This window comes from Bubalus bubalis, chromosome 2, assembly GCF_019923935.1.
Source record: "Bubalus bubalis isolate 160015118507 breed Murrah chromosome 2, NDDB_SH_1, whole genome shotgun sequence".
In the NCBI taxonomy this organism is placed as follows: domain Eukaryota; kingdom Metazoa; phylum Chordata; class Mammalia; order Artiodactyla; family Bovidae; genus Bubalus; species Bubalus bubalis.
In genome coordinates this window covers 79618914-79631706 of record NC_059158.1, presented here as the reverse complement: position 1 = coordinate 79631706, position 12793 = coordinate 79618914, and the positions used below count along the sequence as shown (strand labels likewise).

Here is a 12793-nt window from a genome sequence, read left to right as displayed (position 1 = left end):
GATTTAATTCTGTATTCCTTTTCATTAGCATTCAGTAATGAATGCTGAACTGTCACCTTGAGTGTCTCATGCTGGAGAGATAAACGTGAGAATATGACATAGTTTTCCCTCAGGGACTTTCAGTCGATTGTAGAGATAGTAAACAGCTTTATCAGAGAGAACGGTAATAAATAATATTTGTACTCTACTTTAAAATAGATTTTGCTGTGTTGTGCCCAAATTTAAAAATAATGTGTGTATGTATGTGTTTAAGGACAAATCTATCCATGTCTGTATCAATATCTATATTATATAGAAAAGAGGCTCAAAGTGGGCTGTATATTAAAATGTTAGTAGTGACAAGAATTCAATTACTTTTCTTATTATTATTTTCAATATTTTCTATGTCTTCCTCAATGGACTTGTGTTGTTTATAGAAGACAATCAAACTTCTGAAGCCTCTGCATCATTTTTTTTACTTGTTCACTCATTTGATCTTTATAATCACCTTATGAGGTTGGTCAGTCATAAACCTCAATGTCATGGACATGAGAAATGGAGAAGACAGTCAGACAGGCAACTTGGGCCTCCAGGATGTTTGGTGCAGAGAGACTACATGATATGTACAGCGTTGCACAGGTAGCAAATGGCAAAAGCAGGAAAAAAGGAAGGAGAACCAGGAGTGCCTAAGTGAAATGAGGCTGTAAAGATCCCTGAACATCATTAGGTTTAGGGCATGGTGTGGCTTTTTAATTCTGCCTAGCTCCCTGAACTAAGGCCTGGTTCAGTTTTTATCAGACCTAAAGGCAGAGTCACAGTGGCTATGTTTGGCTCTAAGACCAGACAGTCTGAGCTTGATATGCAGCTCTGGTCCTGCCTGGCTGTTTAACCGAGGCAGTTAACTGTGGGCTCAGGGTCTGAATTTACCTATCTATAAAATGAGGGAAATACTACCGCTACTTACTATAAGGATTAAATGAGTCCATACATGTGAGTGTGAAATGGAAACCCACCCCAGTAAGCTTGCTGGAAAATTCCATGGACAGAGTAGCCTGGCAGGCACAGTCCATGGGATTACAAAGAGTCAGACACGACTGAATGACTAACATTTCACTTTGAAAGAGAAACAACTTTTTAATTGGTTAAATAAATAATAGATCATGGAGGAAAATTCTCAAAAAACAATGTATCCTCCAAAAAAAAAGCATATGGTCATAGGGAGGACTCTACAAATACTCTCTAATATCCTCCTCATCCTCATAGTCATCAATGCAAGGTGGAAAGATACCTCTATGGCTTTCAGAGAGACAACTAAGTTATCCTGGTGCAGATGGGAGCAACTTTCGCTCTTATAGGACCTGGGACCAAACAGGAAGGTTGCTGCTGCTGCTGCTGCTGCTGCTGCTGCTGCTGCTGCTAAGTCGCTTCAGTCGTGTCTGACTCTGTGCGACCCCATAGATGGCAGCCCACCAGGCTCCCCCGTCCCTGGGATTCTCCAGGTTAGGTCAGTACAAATATATCTGACATTAATCTTTCAATGACAGTTTTATCATTTTGAGATATATAAACCCACACACAGATTGGATTAATGATAGATTAGGTTTCCTAATAGTAAGAAACATACAGATGTGTATCAGATGTATATAGATGTATACCACGAAGATAAGGGATGCAAAAGAATTGCAAAGTTAGTACAGAAATATGAGAAACTTTGTGCTGGTGTTAGGGGATGGTTGAGCTGTCTGTTCAAATCCATACCAACCCTACCTGCTTATTAAAAATGTTTGGAATATGTGTGTATACTTAGATGTTCTCTTTAATTTTACAATGTGGTAAGGCAAGTGATTCTGTTAAATTAAGAAACATTGTTTTTTCTTTGAAAGACCTTGACTCCACTCGGGGTGGAGTGTACTGTGAGGGTTAATCTACTCAGGCCTGGAATTAGTCAGAGCTGGTCCAACTGAAATAAGTGTACCTGCCTGCTACTGACCCCAGTCAAAGCTTGAAACAATTGATTAATAATGTTGCTTGGTGAACAATGAATTGGAGGAGTTTCAAAGAAATGTGCATCAACTGTCAGCATTGTTTATTGATAATAGTGAGATGGAGGATTTGCAATGGATCTTGGCGAGACACTTGAAGAACTCTGCTATTGAGGCTGGTTACCTAGCAGGAATGTGTCTACTGAACCAGCACAATATAAAAAAGTGCCATCCGGGACTCTATCCTAGAAGTAGCCTGAAATACTGCCGGTTGAGTTTAGAAGATTCTCCAGAGAGAATGCATGATGGACTCTTCAATTCTTTGCTCTCCCATTCCCGACTGTACTAAGTCCTTCAGTTCTCACGCAGGTAGATTATTGAAATCCCGAAATATTGGGAGGCCAGAATCTGTCATAAACTTCTCTTATCCTGCTTCTTTTCCAAAACATGTAAAATGGTTTCTCTGTCATGTTTTTCAGACGCCCTGGCTGTGGAATACAAAGCATTGCTGGTACAACTACCCCTATCAGGTAAGGACGCATTGCTGTCTGGATTTTCACACATGGAGAGCTCTTCCTAAGCCAGCACCATGCTTTCTGGCAGGTCCCAGCAGGTTGGGCAGCCACCTTGCTTTTTGCCCCTGCCCTGCCCCCGCTGCTTGATGGTGGATGTAGCCTAGTGAGGAAGGTACTTTCTGTTAGTTCAGAAACTGTGTTCACTTGCTTGAGCAGATGGAGGAAGTGTGGAAGGTGCGTTTGCTGAAGAGTAAGATATGATCACTTCAGTAGGTGGGTAAGTTCTCCTTCTAACAGCCCATCTGCTTTTGGGCTGATAATAGCCCTGGCCTGTCTCAACAGCTAGTGGGCAAAGCTCGAGTAAGGAGCTGGGATAGGCATGCTGAAATTGGTTCACTTTGTGGCTTAGGAGCAGCCTCTATAGATGTAAATCAAACACCATTTCCCTTGAGCATGGAAAAATGGGCTTGTCCCGTTACACATAGACAAAAATAGCATTGTTGAAAATGAGATTAAAATCATATCCCAGACAGAGAGCATTTCAGATCCCTGCCCACAGATATACCCTTGCCTCGGATCTTGAATCTAGTAATATTACCATGTGTTGTGGTCTCTAGCTCAGTTACTATTTGAATATCAAAACGGGACTTCTCTAGAAATGTCTTGCTGAAACAGTTCTAGAATTTCTAGTTCAACTGAGATATATTATTTAAGAGAAACAAATACAACCATGTATTTTGTTAATAAAATAGAGAGACTGACATTGTGGTAAGCAATGTGGATTTTTGAGTTCAGGCTTCTATGGATTGCCTTTTTAGAGGCATTTGGTCTAACGAAGTTAATGGACAGCAGGCGTGCCCTGCTTCTTCTTATTACACACTGTGTTGCAACAGGGCATAGGGACTGGTGTTGGCTATTCCTTAGACAAGGTCAAGGCTAGGAACATATTGAAATGGGGATTCCAGTTTGCATTTCCATCTCTTTCACATGGTTTATTCAAATTAGGAAAGACTGAAAATCAACAACATGACATGGTCCGAGAGAGCTGAACATTCCAAGGCCATCTGGTCGAGACTAAAGTAACATCGAAAGCAGTCACTTGCTGCACACAATTGTAATTCTCAGTCGCAACTGCTGTTTTATGAACTTAAATATTATACTCAGAATATTGTCGTTTACAGTTCTGTATCCTAAATGGCATATTGCATGGAAAGGATCCTGTTCCTCGTGTGTTTTGTTGACAAAGATAAATGAGGGGAACAACTGTTTTTCTTGGTGTCCATGCTTAGAGTTGGTAGTTAAGTGAGTGCTTCTCATACGACTTAGTCATTATGCTGTTATTGGTTTACAGAGCATTTCAGTTTCAATTGTATTTACCATGTATACTATGGCTTGTATGCAGTGGTGTGGATGTATTCGTGTAATGAGTTTCAAAGGTCTTTCATTCACTGGGGAAATCAAGTTATTTCATTATAACTCAGTGAAACAATTAAAAACAACTCATCAAAAATGTGTTTTTAAAACTCTGTTTTGTCTTTATGGATTTATGTGCAAAATAAATAGCATTGACTTCCCCTGCCTCTCTGAGCCTCTCCTCATTCCTGGACCTCTGAGGCAGGTAAAGCAGATGTTACCTCCATTTTCCAATAAGTAAACCAAGGCCCAAGTTTTATAACTACTTAAACTGTGGAACTGGGGCTTGATCCCAGATTCCCTGGTAGGTGCCTAACTTGTATCTCTTAGCAGTTTCCTTGTCCCCTGATCTTGTAATAAATATTTTTGAATTATCTTTTTAAAAATCTTCACAATGTACAGAACATTTTCTAAAAACAAAAAAGCTCCAATTAAGACAGAATCTGAAACTGTGCCTCCATGACTCATAGAGTACTCCAGCTTATTTCGCCTCCCCTGGTCCCTGTACTCACGGAATTGAGTACAGGAATCTCAAAGAATCTCATGGGAGTTGTCCAGATTTATTCTTTCTGTGTATGTGTTAGAATTTTTTTGCAAGTTGCCTAAAGGAATCTTGTAGAGACGCATGTCAGAGAACCATAAATGCGATTGTTGAAATGAATCGCGAATTGGGTATCAATGCCAAATGTTCGGACATGACTGAAGTGACTTAGCAGCAGCAGCAGCCAAATGTTCATACCAGTTGTCACTTTTCTGGTTGGAGATGAAACAAAACGAATTCCATCAAGCTGTGGATTAGAGGAATGCTTCAAAGCTCTCTTATCGACAGAGAGAATGGGGCTGGAATTTGTGGTGGTGTAACACCATGTCACTTTCCAGTACTGAGCTTGAGATGTTTGAAACAGATTTGGTTTCCTATTAATTATTAATCATGCCTTTTTCTCTTTGATCCTCAGCCACTCACACCTGACCTTCACTACTATTATATCCTGGAGCTGTCGTTTTATTGGTCTTTAATGTTTTCCCAGTTCACTGATATCAAAAGAAAGGTAAGAGTGGGTATGTTGTAAAGGACTTGCAGACGGGCGTTTTTCATGACCCTTGGCAGATGGGTGTAGAGTCTCAGAAGCACCCACTTCTGTTCTCCCTTCAGTACTGAATTAGTATGACTTTCAGCATTATTATAGAAGATTCTCTACTTTTGTTTGTGCTGTTCTGTATTTTAATCCCATTGTCTCTTCACTCTCCCCCAACCCCACACCTAGTGTTCTTTTCTCAGTGATAAAATATAGCAATTATTCTTAACGGCATTAATTTCCTCTCAGTCTGAGTCCCAAGTCCCTCTGTTGTCCAAATGAAATGAAGAGGAAAAATTGTATCTGTGACTCCTGGGAGAGAGTGAAAGCTCAGTGTTTCAGCCCTAAAGAGTGAAGATTTCCCCAATTAAAGAGTTATGTAATGTCAAAATATGTCAGGAAAATACAACCTTCCTAAGTGAGCTGTAACTGGCTCTCACCCTACCCTCCACTGGAGTAGCTTCTGCTAATGGTACTCTTGACCTCTTCAGTGTTAAACCCTCTCATTCTAGTTCTCATTTTATCAGCTTCTGGCCAGAATTGGTGCTTTTGGCTGCTCACTGTTGGGTTTGTTTTTTTTTTCTGTGAAGCTATTTTTTCCAGATACTCATATTTGGATCACTTCTTCAAAGCCGTCTCTGCTGGCCTCCACTCCAGCCCCCACCCCCCATGCTCTGCATATTTGCATGCACCAGGGTCTGGTCCTAGATTACAGGATGTCATCTCCCTGGGTGATCCAGCTTACACCCTTCGGCACTATTAACAATTATGTCTATACCAGTAACTCCCAACTGTCTCCTGTCCCAAATCTTCTCTGGCTCCCACACTTACACAAAACTAATCATAAATGAAAGTATGATGTTCTTCTTGTTATTTTATCATTTAATCCTCACCACAGTGCTAAGATCCCATCTGATCATTTACTATTTGTTTTCCTTTTATGAATGAGAAGTCTGAGCCATACATACAAAGTGTACCCAACTGAAGACATTGTCTTCCCCTAGTCTTGTTCTTCTTCCAGTAATATTTGTCACCAACAGCCATGTAAGCTAGAAGCCTTCCTTTGCTCTCCTCTTTGCCACTCCTTGTACCTACTTCTTGGTGTCACTAACACTTTAGTTTGAGTCCTATTTTGGCTTAATCTATTACAGCGGCCTCTTAAATGGCCCTTCTTTCTAAGTAGTTATTCTTGTCTACCTGCCATCTAAGAGTTATGCTTCTCAAATCTTCAAAACAAAGCCAGGCTACCTGGGGAGATATTCAGCTTTGTCACCATGATTCCAACCCACCACTCCAGTCTCTCTTCCCCCTGACACACACATATGTCTTAGTTACAAATATCATCTCTCCAGTGTTGAAACACATTTTTTCCATGACATCTTTGTTTTTTACAAGACCTTGCCTGTGGCTGGAATCTCTCTCCCTTCACCAGACTTGGCAGGCAAAGAGCAGGATATGTTCATCTTTATACCTCTCATGACTGTCAGTGCACCTGCCTGGGGTGGGGCTCAGTTTAGGGTGAATGAGTAAATGGATTCATCAGAATGTCTTCTGACTGCTAATGGATATCTTCTAAGCTTCTTTGCAAATAGTACTGTGCATTGTGATGGATCACAATACTGTAACAAACCATTTCTTGGTTAGATCGGTAATCTGCCAAATTGCAAAATGTCCAAGTGGCAGCTGAAAAGCATTTACCTAGTACCTGCATCTCTTGCCTGGAGAATCCCAGGGACGGGGGAGCCTGGTGGGCTGCCGTCTATGGGGTTGCACAGAGTCAGACACGACTGAAGCGACTTAGCAGCAGCAGCAGCAGTACCTGCATCACCTCCCCCAGGTCTACTCCTTCCAGTCCCCTACGGCAGTGGCTTACTTGACTGGCAAATGGCTGTCTTTCCTGACAGCACAGCCTTAATGCGGTGTGTGTCATCTGATTCTCAGAGGTGGATGGTTCCTGTAAGGGCTAAGGCTTATAATTGGTGGTTCCCTTACTCATTGCACCAAATGCTTTGGGTCCATTTCTGAAAATGTTTAAAGGTCTTTCAGTGTTGATAAGTCAGTTAGATCTTGTCTCTCTTACACAAGGAGTCTTCTTCAATCCTGTAGTCAATACTTGGAGAGTGATGCTGTCCACCATGCCAGGCCTGTTGTGCATTTTATTTATTTTTGAAATCATTCATTTTGGGAAAAATCAAAACACAAAATTTACCATCTTAACTATTTTCAAGTGTATAGTTCAGTAATGTCATGCGCATTCACACTGTCGTGCATCCCGTTTCCAGAACCCCTTTCATGTTGTGGAACTGACATTCCGTACCCATTAGTCAACAAATCCCCATTCCTGCCACCGCCAACCCCATCACTGAAAACTACCATTCTACTTTCTGTCTCCATGAATTTGATGACTCCTTACCTCATTTAAGTGGACTCACACCACACATGTCCTTTTGTGACTGACATACTTCACTTAGCATAATGGCCTCAGGTTCATCCATGTTGTAGCACATGTCAAAATGTCCTGCTTAAGGCTGAAGAATACAGATTGTATTTTCTTTTGAGGAGAAATGTTTCCAGGTAGTCACAGAAAACACTTGTATAACAAAGAAGGAGTTTTGACTGTTCTTCCCATCTTCTAATTGAGAAAATTGATGTACAGTGAATTTTCAAAGCTGTACTATGTGGGAATAAATTAGAGCCCAAGTTTACCAAGCACAGTCCCATGATTCCTCACAGATGAGCCATTGGATGTGTCCACACATCTCGTGTTGACTTGCCCCTCCATGCTCCTGACATTAGAGGCAACAGGCCTTCTGCCATTCTTTGCCATTTTATTTGTTCCTCTTTGCTTCATGACAATTAGGAATGCCATCTTGGGTCAGAGATGAATGGAAGCAAAACTGACTGTTAGTTGGCCCCCAGGAGCCTAGTCCTCGGGAGACGTTGCTGCATCAAGTCACCAAGCCGCTTCCTCTTGCTTGAGCTTCCTCAGCATACATGCACCGTATCTTTTCACTGAGCCAAGAGGACTCACAGAGGCTTCATTATCTTATGACAAATTACCATTTTCTTAATAGTAATTATAAGTGGATTCATTTCAGGGGCTAAAGTGTATCATTTTGTATGCTTTTCACTTATCTTGCATCAGTGCAGAGAAAGCCTACAAAAAGGGGCATTTTACAGTGAGGTCCATGAAAATGGCATTTATTCAGGCCTGTACGTGTTGTCAATGTTGCTAAATTAATAATATATACATTTTCTGGTCAACGCTGTAGCTTACTGTGGCCATCTGGCTCCTCTTCCTTCTCCCCTTGGTCAGAGTACCTTTGAACATTCCTGGTGCAGCTGGCTTAGTCTTGTTTCTTGTACAAAATGGGAATTTGGCTACTACCATATGTGCTTGTTACTCTGCACAGATTTTAATAAGGAAGGTCTTCTGTGCTGTGGCTATCTCTCATTAGTGAGTTGCTCATTAATCCTTCCCTTTTTCCTTCAAACCATGGCTACAGCCACTGCAGATCCTTAGGGGTTCCCGCCTCACTTCCCTCCCACCCGAAAGACCTACCATTCCAGCCATCAGCAAGGACTTCTGGTATAGTCTGTTGCCAAATACATCCCCACCTTCTATATTGCAACTGTTAACTAAGCCCTCACCCTCTAAAAACAACCCTCCTCCTAATTATAGAATAGATCTGTTTGAAGACACCCATTGACACCCATGATAATCAATTTCTGAAGTCTGTACATATAGTGGTTAAATAGAAAGGTTATAAAAATATTTCTTTACTTGCCCTATCAAATAACAATGAACGTGAACAACCGTTTTCAAATAGGGACCAGAATTTATCAATGTTTGATCTAAATGCATGCCCCCAGCTGTTAGAATCAATACCTTAAAATGTGAGGTTCAGAAATAACTCTTTGGGACTTAGTTGGTTCACAAGTCTTTCTAAAAATGGCTTTTATATTCACAGACTCTCCCCTCTAGAAATGTCCTAGTATTGCCGTCTTTTTTTTTTTTAATTGCTCTGTTGCCAAGCAGAATCTGGAGTTTAAAAATGATTGGAGAACTTTGGTCTCTATGGTGACAGAACACCTTGCCTCTCTTGGTCATCTCCGGGGTTGGTACTTATTTGGTCAGTGATGACATACATGCTATTAATATTCCCAGAGAAAAGGTGCTAGTCAAGAGGCAGTCATTTGGTATAATGGACTCATAATTTAAGTATTCTATTGTATGATACCAAGGTATGTGTATCTTTTTGAGGATTTTTTCCTTCCTTCTTTCTTCTTCTGCCCATTCTGCTCTCCTTCCCTTCCTTTTTGCCTTTCTTCTTTTGTTAAAAAAAAAATCATTAAGGTACCTTATTAAAAAAACAACAGGTATATTCTTGGTATTCAATATTGTTTGAATCACCTTTTATTTCCCAAGGCTTAATTTTTATTAAGATTCTGTTTTCCAGCACCTGTTCACAATAAGTATTTCTCCTGTGCATCTAAATTTTCTAATGGAAGTTGATAAATATGACTATGTTGGAGCTCAGAACAGCTTGCTGGTGTGCAAGCCTTGTGTCGCTGTTAACTAGGCTGCTGTTTGGGTTGACGGCCTGGGCCCTTGGCCAATGAACCTTGCTTGTGTTTAGAGTGCTTTGCAAAAAATCACCCATGGCTGAGTTCCAGGACCCAGCTGGTGAAATCAACTTATTGCTCTTTTGGTCTTTAACCTGAGAGAAAAAGTACATCTCATGAAAGATCCCTGACAGAGAGAGGTGATGATGATGAAGTTTAGTGAGAAACTTATTGAGAAGCTTGTGTTTGCTGTTTGGTAACTTTTGTGGGAAATTACTGGTATCTATTGCTTTGAGTACTTTAGATACCTTGTGGGGGCCTGCCATGCTCCAGGTCTTTCCTGTTTCAGTTAGCTTTAGGATTTTAAAAAAAGCATGTTTTAATCTTTTATTAAGGAAGCAGTATGGCATAGAATTAAATAAAACAATGTCCATGAAACCATCTATCTTGTACAATGCTTGACAGAACTCAGAGCAGTACCCAGCACATAATGACTAAAATTTGGTTGAATCAAAGCATAGTGCTAGGACCCAAAACAAATCAAAAAACCTCCTAAACTAGTGGTCACAAATTTTTCTACTTTTGATCAGTTAAAATGAGCAGAAATTATTAGGAAAAGGAGTTAACTTAAAGTTGCCAACCTTTTACTTTTCCTGGTAAGGAAATTACTTCATAAAAGAAAGGACATCTTAACATTTTAAAAGAGAAAAGATACCTTGTGAAAAAAAAAAAAGGACAATCCTTTATATTTATAATTATGAAAAGTTTTTATCTCTCTCATTTTGCTTAAGACTGGGGAAAATTATAGGTTATTTGGGTCTTCTTAGAGATTGAAGGCATGGGCTTTGGAGTCCTTCTACCTCCCCAGAACCTCTCCTAATTTGGTGTGACCTTGAGCAATGTAGCTTACCTCTCTGTGCCTTTGTGTTCTGGTCTAAAGAATAGAGTTCATATAACCTACCTCATGGGAGTGTTAAGAGCATAGGTAAGTGATACAAGCTGTTGAAACAGTCCACGGCACATAAAAAAGGCTCCATAAATGTTGGCTATTACCATAATCGTCAATGTGACTCACCAAATATTGCCAACTCTCTACTCTCAAGCACATACTTGAGGATGGTACACTCAGCCACGGTACACTCAGCCATGCCCCTTCTTGTGGTTGGATATGACCAGATGGCTGGTAGGCTGTGAGCAGAACTGACTTAGTCAATGATGTAATGGAATTGCTAGAGTGAGACCCACTAGAGTCTCTTTTCCCTCTAGCATGATGGGGCTTCCCTGGTAGCTCAGATGGTAAAGAATATGCCTGTAGTACCAGAGACCCAGGTTCGATCCCTGGGTCAGGAAGATCCCTTGGAGAAGGGAATGGCTACCCACTCCAAGTACTCCAAGTATTCTTGCCTGGAAAGTCCCATGGACAGAAGAGCCTGGGGAGCTACAGTCCATGGAGTTGCAAAGTCAGACACAACTGAGAGACTAACCACTTTCACTTTCATAGTAATTGATAACCTTTGAGATGGAGGCTGCTCCATCTGGGTCCCTAAGTGATGGCAATAAACAGAGCGCCCCCTGCCCAGCTAGTTGGTAACATACAATAGAATAAGACATAGACTTTTGTTATAAGCCACTGAGATTTTAAGGGTTTCATTATTGCCACATAATCTAGCTTATCCTAACTGGCACAGCTACTATTAATAATCTGGCTGATTATCACCTCCTAGAACAGTATTTGGAAATCGTCTGTAAAGATAGCAGTTCTCAAAGTGTGGTCTTCAGACACCTAGAGATTCCTGAGACCCTTTCAGAAGATCTACAACATCAAAAGTGAAATCATAATAGTGCTGGGATGTCACTTACCTTTCTCACTGCATTGAACTTTACACTGAGGGTGCAGAAGTAATGGTAAAGTTGCTGGCAGTGGCCGCAAAGGGTGTGAGTAGTAGCTTTTGTATTTCTCTCTGCCACGTGCTTGCAGGAAGGAAAAGTGTCAGTTTTACTTGAGAATGCTCTTGTTGAATTAGTAAAAAGTGTTAATTTATGCAACCTCTAATTCTTGAGTCTACATTTAATTTTTTTAATTTTGTCTGATGAAATGGGAAGGAGCCAGGAAGAGCTTCTGCTGCAGAACAACCTCCAGTGTGTCTCAAGAAAAGTCACACATGCTTAGTGTTTTCCATTGAGGGCTGTGCTGGTTGCTTTTTCCCCCCAAAATCTAATTTTTACTTGAAAGAATGACAAACTATAGTTATTCCGTTGTGTGTATTTGATATACACATTACTGAAAATGCACACAGTGAACGTATCGAGGTGTTTCAAGTAAAACCATTGGCATTATTTGTTGTCAATGATAAAACTCAAACTTTCAAGAAATTAGATTTTTTAGAAGACTTGTGTCCACCAGCAAAAGCTCTATAGCATCTCAATACTTAAAGACTTTTCTCAGGAGATTCGTAGTGATGACAATAAATGTGATTTTTAACACAGTGTGCAAAAATATGTTTCTTTAACTCCATGAGCCAATGTTTTCCAAATGATGCATGATGCTCTGAAAATATGCGTGAGTGAAAGATCCATTCAAAGGTCAAGACAGACCAAAAGATTTTATGTAACAGAACATGAAAAATTTATTGATATAATTTTAAATTCCATATTGCAACTAACCTTTAAGAATGTCCCTCTTGTCAAAGTTTGGAATATCAAGGAAGAATATCCATAACTATCTGAAAAAGACTATTAAGATACTTCTCCCATTTCCAACTGTGTGATACCAGATTTTCTTTACATACTTTCACCAAAATAACTGGGCAACAGATTAAATATATATGCCATGATGAAATCCAGCATGAGATAGGCATCAAAGAGATTTGCAATCATGTAAAACCAAGGAGATCCAACCAGTCAATTGTGAAGGAGATCAGCCCTGGGATTTCTTTGAAGGGAATGATGCTAAAGCTGAAACTCTAGTACTTTGGCCACCTCATGCGAAGAGTTGACTCATTCGAAAAGACTCTGATGCTGGGAGGGATTGGAGGCAGGAGGAAGAGGGGACAACAGAGGATGAGATGGCTGGATGGCATCACCGACTCGATGGACATGAGTTTGAGTGAACTCCAGGAGATGGTCATGGACAGGGAGGCCTGGCGTGCTGGGGTTGCAAAGAACCCCTGGCGATTCATGGAGTCGCAAAGAGTCGGACACAACTGAATGACTGAACTGAACTGAACTGAAAACAATACCACTCTGTTCATTATATTTTTAA

At 40.5% G+C, this 12793-nt stretch overlaps 1 protein-coding gene across 5 annotated transcripts in view; it reads left to right on the top strand.

Moving 5' to 3' along the window:
* The window catches only part of CERS6 (ceramide synthase 6), a 349042-nt gene that overhangs the window by 264610 nt on the left and 71639 nt on the right, over positions 1 to 12793 (top strand). For all 5 annotated transcript variants that reach the window (XM_045163992.1, XM_045163988.1, XM_045163990.1 and 2 more), the window contains 2 exons: positions 2441 to 2491; positions 4846 to 4938. In XM_045163992.1, coding sequence (XP_045019927.1) covers positions 2441 to 2491; positions 4846 to 4938 — 144 coding nt within the window. The remainder of the gene's footprint in view (positions 1 to 2440; positions 2492 to 4845; positions 4939 to 12793) is intronic.